Source organism: Microtus ochrogaster, linkage group LG8, assembly GCF_000317375.1.
Source record: "Microtus ochrogaster isolate Prairie Vole_2 linkage group LG8, MicOch1.0, whole genome shotgun sequence".
Classification (NCBI taxonomy): Eukaryota; Metazoa; Chordata; class Mammalia; order Rodentia; family Cricetidae; genus Microtus; species Microtus ochrogaster.
The window spans coordinates 9973370-9983592 of record NC_022033.1 but is presented as its reverse complement, the minus strand read 5'-3'; the positions used below and the strand labels follow the sequence as shown (position 1 = coordinate 9983592).

Sequence of the window (10223 nt, the reverse complement as noted above, 5' to 3'; positions counted from 1 at the left end):
CACACACACACACACACACACACACACACACACACACTCCCCGTGCTGGTCTGGGCCAGTATTTTATCACAGCAGTGTAAACCTAACTGAGACACCCACCTACACTTGGGAGCAGTCTCTGGCCAGGTCACCCAACCCAGGCAGAGAAGGAAGCAGGAATCAGGGGGGCAGCAGCCTCCATCCAGCCTGTACTCTAACATCCTGGCAAGGACCAAGTAGGACTGGATTGAAGTAGTTTCTTTACTGGACTTTTCGAATACCGAAGTCCTGGAAAATTATCTCTGGGGCTTTACAGATTTCTATTTCTTCTTTGTGGTCTAAGAAGTTCGCTCCTGGGCTTCTGAGCCAGACCACCCAGGGTTCAGCTTGTAGCTCACCCACTTCCTGTGTGACCGTGGGCACATTACCTAACCTTTCTGTACCTTCAAGGCCTACCTTGACATACCAAGAGGCTTCTACCCATTTACACAGCAGGAGGTCTCTGAGCAATGCCCAGCTTTACTGGTCAAAGACCATCTCCTCCCCACAGGGTCATCAAATTCCCCGAGAAAGCTTGGGTAAAGCAGAGAACCGGGTGCTAAACCTAGGAAAGCATGTTCAAACACAGGGCAACTGGAAGACAGTTGCACCCACCAGTTAGGATGGGTGCCTGTAGTCCTTCATGTTTCCCTGTGTACGACAAGAAAAAATGAGGTCTGGGGACAGAGATCAGTGACACTGCACCCGCTAACCACACGGGAGGCCCCAGGTTCAAGCCCCACACCAACAAAGCAGGGTGGGGGGCGGGGTAAGGAACATATGCATCCACACATACGTACATAGTTATAAAGAATACATTCACATGTGTGTACACACATCTATGCAGGTACAGGTCCATGCATATGTATGGTTACATATAAAACATACCACTTCTGTGTATGTTTATGCCCACGTACATACGCTCACAATCCCCTCCTAGCCTACACAGGTGTGGGGATCACCAAGAGCCAAGGTTCCCCACAGGCAAGATTCCAAATTTCAACACCCTTAAGTTGAGGCTGCATGTCCCCTGACTCCCTGAGGGTGTGTTGTTATCCAGGCCTGGAACGGTGACGGCAGTGTCACCACACCACAGAGCATAACCTAGTACAGGCCTCACTGTGGTACCTCTGAAACACATGTACAATGTAGGGCAACATCCACGTGAGACCCAGCACTAGTAGCTTTATCCTCACAAGATGCCATAAAGGGAAAGTGGGGGACACAGCAAGGTATCTGGAGCCACTTGACAAGCACCTGTATCGTGCTGTGTTATCAGTCTCTGCAAGGACCCTGTGAGGACACTGTTAGCGTCACCCCAAGGAGACCAGCGTCATCAGAGAGAACAGACTCCCAAGAGCTCCGGCATCCTCATCTGTATGACAGCTGCCGGGCTGGGGTGTGGCGCGGACAGGGTGCCGCCAGCCGGGTGAGGCCCTGGCCCATTGTGCTGTTCCCGATAAGGCACTCCATGGGGAAGTCCCTCGGAGCTCTACTGATTTCCTCAGTAATAGACAGAAGATGGCAAATCCTGCCTGAACCAATACACACATGGAAGCCTGCTAGGCTCTGACAGGGACTCCAAGGGAGCATTTGTGACATTCTGACATCCGTGATTGTCCCAGAACCCCCGAGAAGCCATCACTCCCACTGACCCACCCAACCTCCACTGTCCAGTTAGTGAGTGTTGTTGACAGAGCTGGTACCAAGTCAGCTGGGAGCCTCATTCAAGGCACCATTAGAAAATGCCGCTTGTTCAGCCCGGACCTCAACCCCACACCCACTAAACCCACAGAGCATCTGAAGGCTGGCAAAAGCCAGACGAGGACAGGGAGCTAGATTTTCAGTGCAAACATCCTGTGTGTGTGTGTGTGTGTGTGTGTGTGTGTGCAGATATGTGTGCATATGTGTGGTGTGTGTGTATATATGTATGTGCAGATGTGCGTGCTTACATATGCGCATGTGTGCATATGTGTGGTGTGTCTGTGTGTGCAGATGTGTTACATATGCATATGTGTGGTGTGTGTATGTGTGCGTGCAGATGTGCATATGTGTGGTGTGTGTATGTGTGTGTGCAGATGTGCATACGTGTGGTGTGTGTATGTGTGTGCAGGTGTGTGCTTACATATGCACATGTGTGCATGTGTGGTGTGTGTATGTGTGTGCAGATGTGTGTGCTTACATATGCACTAATCTATCTGTCCAGCAAGCCTCGGGGACCTTCCTGTCTCTGCCCAGCCCAGGGAACTGGGGTCACAAACATGCACAACCACCCTGTTTCCTGTAGGCACTGGAGATCCAATTCGGGCCTTCACGCTTAGGTGGCAAACACTTTACCAATAAGCCATCTTCCAGCCTTCACCCGTCTTGCATGTGTGCGCATGTGCGTGTGTGTATGTGTGTGTGTGTGTGCACGCGCGTGCGTGCATGCATGTGCTACTGAGAACCAAGCTAAGGGCCTCCTATCCTCCAGGCATGCACTCTTAACAGTGAGCTACACACCAGCCCCATGTCCTGACAGTTCCTGACAAGTCTAAAAGATGAAGTCCCCCATAAGTTACACCCAGCACCCCAGAGCCAGCAGAGGCAGAACCCTTGACCTACACACCCTGTCCCCTTTCTCCTCCCAGTTAACCCCACAGCCCCAGGTTTCACCAGAGCCTGGCTGACACCAGGCTGGTTGCCTGAGTACAGTGGCCCAGTTTTGCTGCCTGTAAAATGAGTATAGTAACCCTACCACCTATGATCCAGGGTGTCACCGCAGACTAAATAGGTCACTGAGGAGAGCTCACAGTGTCACTCCTGGGACAGCACATGTGCTCACTGAGAGCCTGAGACCCTCAGCTCCTACTTCCTCCCTTTGGGAAGCAATGGCTTCTCTAACATGCTGGGGGTCTCTACGCTCTGCCTAGATGTGAAAGAAATGTCTCACAGGGACATTGTCTTCTAAGAGAGACACAAGGCACAACCCTCCTCCCTGAGTGTTTTCTTTTTGGGGGAGAGGAGGCTCAGCCCATGCCATGGCTCCATCATTGTAGTATCTGCAGCTGGACCCTGCTGTCTCTCTCTTCTGCTCACCTTAGATGTGTCATCCTGGGGTCACCACAACCACAGCAGTCCCCAGGCAGGTCACACAGCCGCAGGCAGCCCACGGATGCCCTTGACTGTGCAATTTAGAAAGTTTTGACTAAACTACTAATGCCACACAAGGGGCCGGGTACAGAGGAGAGGACAGAGGCAGGATGATACAGGGGTGGCGCCTCACAGGGACTCAGCATTCGCAAGCTGCCCCACCCCGCCTCGCCCCGCCCTTCTGATAAAAAGTCTCATACAAGCCGCCTCCCACGTACACAGAAAATGAAGAGGAGTCTACATGGATGGACAGGATGACATCACCTTACACAGTCGGATGGCAAACAAGGATCTCAGCTAGTTAGCCCAACCAGGAAGAAGTGCCATGGGATGCATGGGATGTGGGGGTCACAGGACAGTCACTGGAACTCGGGCTGTCAGGCTTAGCTGCAAGCCCCTGCCGAGCCATCTCACCAGCCCTCACTTTTCTTTTTATTGGGTTTGTCATTTGGGTCATCTCTGTGGGGACAGAGATTAAGAAGCTTATGAACAAATAGTCCCCAGCCACCTCAGGGCAACCCACCCCCAGGCTCTACTTCTTCTGGAGTCTCAGTCAGGGGAGCCCATCCACTCCTCTCTCCCACGCAGCTGAACCCCTACCCCCACACCCAGGGTTCCATGAGCCTCCGCAGATTCTACCCACACACCAATTCTACCCTGACAAATGACCATCAGCAAGATCCACTTCCTGTCACACATCTAAAAAGGAAGCTGGGAGTCCTGAGCTCACAAATTTATCACAGAAGACCACACAGACGACTGCCTGAGGGGTGCTATGCCCCAGCCTCACCAAGAAGGGGAACCCAGCTGGCTTTTCTCCCCTCTCCTGTAGGGATTCAGAGTGAGTGACAGACTGAAATTCCACAGCCTGACAGGAGGAGCCACCTAGACAGGAGTCTTAGCCCACAAAACTGAGACGAGGGGACAGCCAGGTTAGATGGCAAAGTTCTGAGAGGGCCCCGTGCATTCTCCAGAATTCTTGAATCTTCATCCGAATGTGGTAGGGTTGCAGGTGTGCCCACCACACCCACTTACCCCGTGCGGAGGCTGGAACCCCGGGCTTCCTGCCTGCAAAGTGAGCCACCCCACCGAAGGAGCCACCTCCCCAGCCATAAAGACTCCCAGCTAAAATCTGCTTCCCATGCTAAAACCCGGGGTGTCCCACACTTCATTTTACAGTGAACACAGTCTAATCAATAAAGTTTTAAAGAATAATCCACCTAGTATCTTTTGAAGAAAATGAACAGACTCCAGCCTCTGTAAGCTCACGTTGGGCTTTCAGAGTCACAGGGCCAGAAGAGGTATGTGAACTTTGGGTGCAGAATGGCAAGCTTCCTCTGGACTCAATATCCAGCCCCTTCCCTTTCTGGAACTTTCCATGGCCCAGCCCTGGATGAGTGGTGTAAAAGCCCTGTTGAGCTCTGGAGTACAGGCCTCTGTGATCCCGGAAGAGCCGAGAGGTTTCCTCTATCTCTCCCCTGATCCCAACCACTATCATATCTGCTCCTATTTCTGAGGCCAAGCTGAACCCAGCTTCTCACATGGCCTCCCGGCCACAAGCCTCAGCCAACCGAACTCAGTGGTGGCATGGTTCTCCGGCCAGAGTCAGCCAGAATCTTCAGGGGAGCAGGACTTGGGCTCCAGTGGGCTGGCAAGAGGATCAGAGCTGACTGACATCACAGTAGGTGTTGCCATGAGAAGACAGTGTAGCCAGGGGCATGGGCACCAGCTGTCTCTGGGAGTGGGAAGTCAGGCTGAGCCAGCCACGGACATGCTGGTGACAAGCAAGCCCTTGAAGCAACTAAACAGCAACGACCTTGCCCAGGTTTTGAGACCTCACCCTGACACAGATAGAATGGGGTCTCCTGCATGGTGTTTCCAAATCGTCCATCTTTGTGTCAAGTGTTGCTGTGTTTCTGTCAAACTCAGAGCCCAGAACCTTGCCTGGCCTGTAGCAGATGCTCAGTAAACATACATTAAGTGACCAGTACATGTGCCAACATGCACAGAGCCCTTTGAAGGGGTCTCCCAAGTCCCTTCTTCCTCTCAGCTCCTGCTCCACATGGGCAGTGAGAACCTGAGTTTTCTGTCTTCTTCCTGCCCACCCCCACCCCCAGCCCCTCCCACTATGGCCTGGGCCCTGCCTGCCCTGGCCCCTTGTGTTCCAGCTGCACCAACCTCTCTGTCCCTCTCAAGTGCCCTTCCTCCTGGGCTCCTGGGCACAAGCTATCCCCAACCCCCAGGGTCCTGTGTCCTCAGCCCCTTCCTCAGAGAACTCCATTGACCTCTGCCCCCTCCGCAGCCACTCACGTTTTACACAGTCTTCCCCTCACAAAAGAAGCACACGACTCCTTGCTCTTCCTGGATTCGGAGCCACACCAGCAGATGGAACCCCCACCCCCACCCCCAGCAGATAGGACAGACTTTAGCCTCCCTGGCTGCTGCAGCTGGAGTCCATGGGAGAGATGTCAGAGAGAAGGCAGTCTCTTGTGAACCTCAAGGCCGTGGCCAAGGGCTGTGCAAACACAGGGGTGACTGTGATGGGGACAGCCAGGATCTTAAGAGGCCGCAAGTGGAATATGACCGGCAACTTAGCTCTCCCGCTCACCCAGTGGAGCGAATGCTGGGAGGAAGAAGGGAACGGGCATCCTCAGTACTCCCCCAGCCACTTAGGGTCCTAAGCCAGGGCTTACCCAGGTCCACCAGAAGCAGACTGCCCATAGTAGATCCCAGGCAGTGAGGCACAACAGAGGCTTCCCCACAGATGCCCCCGAACCAGCCAGCTGTGCAGTCACAACACATGTCCAACCAGGACTTGAGCTGACCACCTTTAGAGGCAGATGACAGAACCCAGTCCACACCAGTCTGTACTGGTGCCATGTCAGAGCAGAAGTAACAACACAAGCTATAAAGGGGGAGGTAGGCTAAGGGTCTGAGGACAGGAAGAAACTGAGCCTAGGGCTGCCAGGTCAGAGCACAGGCTGTGTCGGGATTTTTCTTTCTTCCCCCCCCCCTTTTTCTTCTTGGCACGTAATAGATTAGTCCTACAGAACAATGGGTTCCATTGTGGCTTTGTCCTATCTGTGTATCAAGGGCTTTGATCAGCCAGGAGTCCCGAACTAGGGGAACACACCCAGTGCACTTGGGGAGAACTTTAGCATTTGGGGGTCTGTTTGTCTGGTCTCTACTCCTGATTTCTAATTTCTAAGGAAGTTTCATCTTTAAAAAAAAAATACGAGGTCTGCCTCTGTAGCCTTGGCTGGCCTGGAACTCACAGAGATCCACCTGCCTCTGCCTCCTGAACAACCAAGCTTAGCAAAAATCTGCATTTTCAAGAATCCCCTCCCCTCAAGGGTGCTAATGAATACCCTGTCCAGGTCTCTACCACACAGTAGCTCTCCTATAAGATAGATACAAATAAACAGTTACAGTAACTTAAATTCTGGTTAACTGAACTGTGTGGGTTCACCAGTCAGAACCTAGACACCTATGATACTTCCTCGTTAACCAGATTGTACAATTTGAAGAATATTTCGATTCAACTACTTTGGAGGGGGGAGGAATATCACACTTCTGTCCCTGAACAAATCTCTGGTTTATCTGCAAGTCACAGAAATAAAGAATGTTGGTCAGGAAAAAGCAAGCAGAAATACTCGTAGTTCTAACAGCTCTGCCAAGTCCTAGCAATCTCTCCATCAGAAAGAAAAGGAAGGACCATCTTCCAGATGGACATGGTGTTTCCTCACCCTGCTCTGGAGACCTCCCCACCTCCAGACTGCGATTCACCAATAGGCTCTCAACACTCACAACGTCACACATCTTTCTCCCTCTGAGGAGTAAGGAAATGAGATGTCCTTGGCCTCACAAACAGCAGCAAGGCAGAGTGACGTCTCCTGGTGACAAGTGTAGGGCACAGAAGTAAGAGAATTTGAGTCCATACCTGCACCACAGGGTGGCCTCCTGTCGGGGCTTTGACAGCACCACGGCTGCCCTCCGTCTCATAGTGGGCCCGGTGATGGGGCTTGGGCTGGACCTCGATCCGCAGCTCATAGGAGCCTGACTGATTGGAGAGTGGCCACTCTAGTGGAGGAAGGGATGCAGTCACAGGGATGCTGCGGGGGAAACAGACTGGGTCACGAGAATGTACAGTCTAATCAGTCCATCTGTACACTAAATATAAATGGCCCCCTTTCTGGAAACTGTGCCCAGGGGTGGAAGAATAAAATGCTGAGGGCCAAAAATTGCTTAGTCGCGATGAGGGAGGTCTTCACAAGCCAGAGGACCTCTGCTTACTCTCGTTCTCATCTAATGAAGACAGCGGAGCTGGCTTCCCGGGGGATGAAGCTAATTTCAATTTGTGTTGGTTCCTGATGTTTCCAATAACTGTTATGGCTTCTCCTCTAGGAATCATGGAAAACCCAACATTAAGCTCTCAAAACATCCCTCTGCCAGAATACTTCCTTTTCCAAAGGGCAAAGGGCATGTCACCGCTTCATCACTGGCTTAAGTACTTCTCTCTTAAGTATAGTCTGCTACAGTCAAGTGGCAAAGAGATCAGCAGATAGTGAGAGTTTCTATATTTGATTATCTTGATTAGCAGTGCATTTGGGAGTGAGTTTAGGTTCACTCACAATCACTAATTGATGAGCCATTGAGCAATGGGTTCTAGAAGCCAAGAGAGGAATCTAGCTTGGGTATGCGTGGACCAAACCACGTGAACCCAATGTGAAGTGAAAAGGGACAATCAATATCATGACTAGGGTTCCATACCCAAGTTCAAATTCCAGCTCCAACACCTACTCCCCTGTAACTCCCTAGACCTCAGTTTTCCTCAACTGTGAAGTGGGCATACTGAAATCCTATGAGGATCATAGTATCAGAGTAGTCAATGACCATTAGCACTAATGGTTTTCCTTGAAAAATGCACATGCGTGTATAGGCATACACACCATACACATACATATACATGCATGTACACACATGTACATGCATATACACATGTACATGTGCACACACTATACACATATACAGAAATATACATATACACATACCACACATATCCTTATACACACAGGTACATACTCACACACAACACACACACACATGGACATGTACACAATGCACATGCACATAGATACCCATGCCACACACATGCACAGACACATACCACACATATACATATGTACACATGTGCATACACACACCACCACACATGCATGTACATGGACATATAAATACACATGCCATGCTCATATATACATACATACTACCTGTACATGGGGCACATATACACATTATATATACATATATATCACATGTACAGAAACATACCATACCATACACATACACACATACATATATACTATACATGCACACCAAAACACACATACATGCACACATCACACACATACACATCATTTTCTGTGGACTCTCTGATTTGGCCATGGTGTCACATACAGAGATCAAACTTGAGGGCGGGCCTTAAGTTTCATCTTCCTGGAGTCTCAACACTGCCCAGTATATACAATAGCTACTTGACATGGCTTGAATTATGTTGTTAAAGCGTCAACCAAGGTCTTGAAATTCTGCCCAAAACCGTCCTTCTGTGCCTCGGAAACATAAAATGTTACCTAAGATCACAGAGTGAGACACAGATTGGGCTCTGACTCAAGTACCCTGACTCCAAGCCTAGGATGTGCTTGCATCTCCACACTGTTCTTGTCTTACCCACTTCTAAATGTGCCTCAGAAAGTCTCCATGGAGTGACTTAGAGCCACCTGACACTGGGTAGGATCTCAGAAAATATTAAATGGGAAGGTGAGATAGATGCCAGGGTGGCTGGATGGATGGATAGGTTGGTGGATGGATGGAGAGGTGAATGGATGAACAGACGGACAGACGGATGGATGGAGAGGTCGGTGGATGATGAGATGGATGGATGGATAGAGAGGTGGATGGATGGATGGATGGATGGATGGATGGATGGATGGATGGATGGATGGATGGAGAGACGGACGGAGAGATGGATGGAGAGATGGGTGGATGGGTGGAGAGGTCAGTGGATGGATGGATGGATGGATGGATGGATGGATGGATGGATGGATGGGTGGATGGATGGGTGGGTGGATGGATGGGTGGATGGATGGGTGGGTGGGTGGGTGGGCAGTTTCATTTCAAAGATTGACACATTCAAAGGTTCTCTGCAATGTTACACGCATGGGTTCTGAGGGCACACCCTGATGTGCACTTACAGCTTTCCCGCTCAGGGCAGCCTGTGAGGCGCTGACAAGCACAGCCAGGTTTCACCCACTCAATTCAATGCAATGCTCTATCAGGGAAGTTTCCGTTTGCTCAAGCAAGTACTGTGTGGGTAGCACAGGGGTGATGGTGACAGCTAGGCCATCTGCGCTTCAGCTGTCACATAGGGCAGAGAGAAAAGGAAGCACATGTCCCCCTCAGTCACCTCTTTCTCCTCAGCACCCAAATAAACACTTTTTAAAATGCCAAATAACACCAAGCCAGGTTCACACAAGGAAGAAACGGGATGCTACACAGAGTTCTGCTGGCACATAGCAGGCCTCCTTGGACATTGGTGGTTACCGATGTCATCATTGCCACTCCATGAGATTAATCTCCTGGCACATGCCTATCAGCAAAGAAGTCCATCCTAAAGGTCCCCTCATCAGCAGAGAAGTCCTTCAAAGCTAAAAGTCCCCTCATCAGCAGAGAAGTCAGTCAAAGCTAAAGGTCCCCTCAGCAGTAGAGAAGCCCTTTCTAAAGGTTCCCTGTAAAAACTCGAGAGTCAACTTGAGCTCTGGAATCCCCCAAGAGACAGGCCACTAGGTGTGCCCAGGTGATCTTGATGAGATTAAGGTGGGAAGATTCACCCACTGTGAGAGGCACCACTCCCTAGGCTGGGATCCTGAACTGTATAAAAAGGAAAAAGCACATTGAACACAAACATCGGTCTCTCTCTGCTTCCTGACTGTAGTTTTTTATGAGCCCTGATCAGCAGCTTCAAGCTCTTCCAACTTTCACTTTCCCACCGCAATGGGCGGCACCCCCAACCTGTG

The 10223-nt window shown here is 50.7% G+C and overlaps 1 protein-coding gene across 3 annotated transcripts in view; it reads right to left on the bottom strand.

The window, feature by feature from the left end:
- Positions 1-10223, bottom strand: part of Nfatc2 (nuclear factor of activated T cells 2) — a 120866-nt gene that overhangs the window by 73766 nt on the left and 36877 nt on the right. For all 3 annotated transcript variants that reach the window (XM_026787141.1, XM_005362839.2, XM_026787139.1), the window contains exon 3: positions 7091-7262. In XM_026787141.1, coding sequence (XP_026642942.1) covers positions 7091-7262 — 172 coding nt within the window. The remainder of the gene's footprint in view (positions 1-7090; positions 7263-10223) is intronic.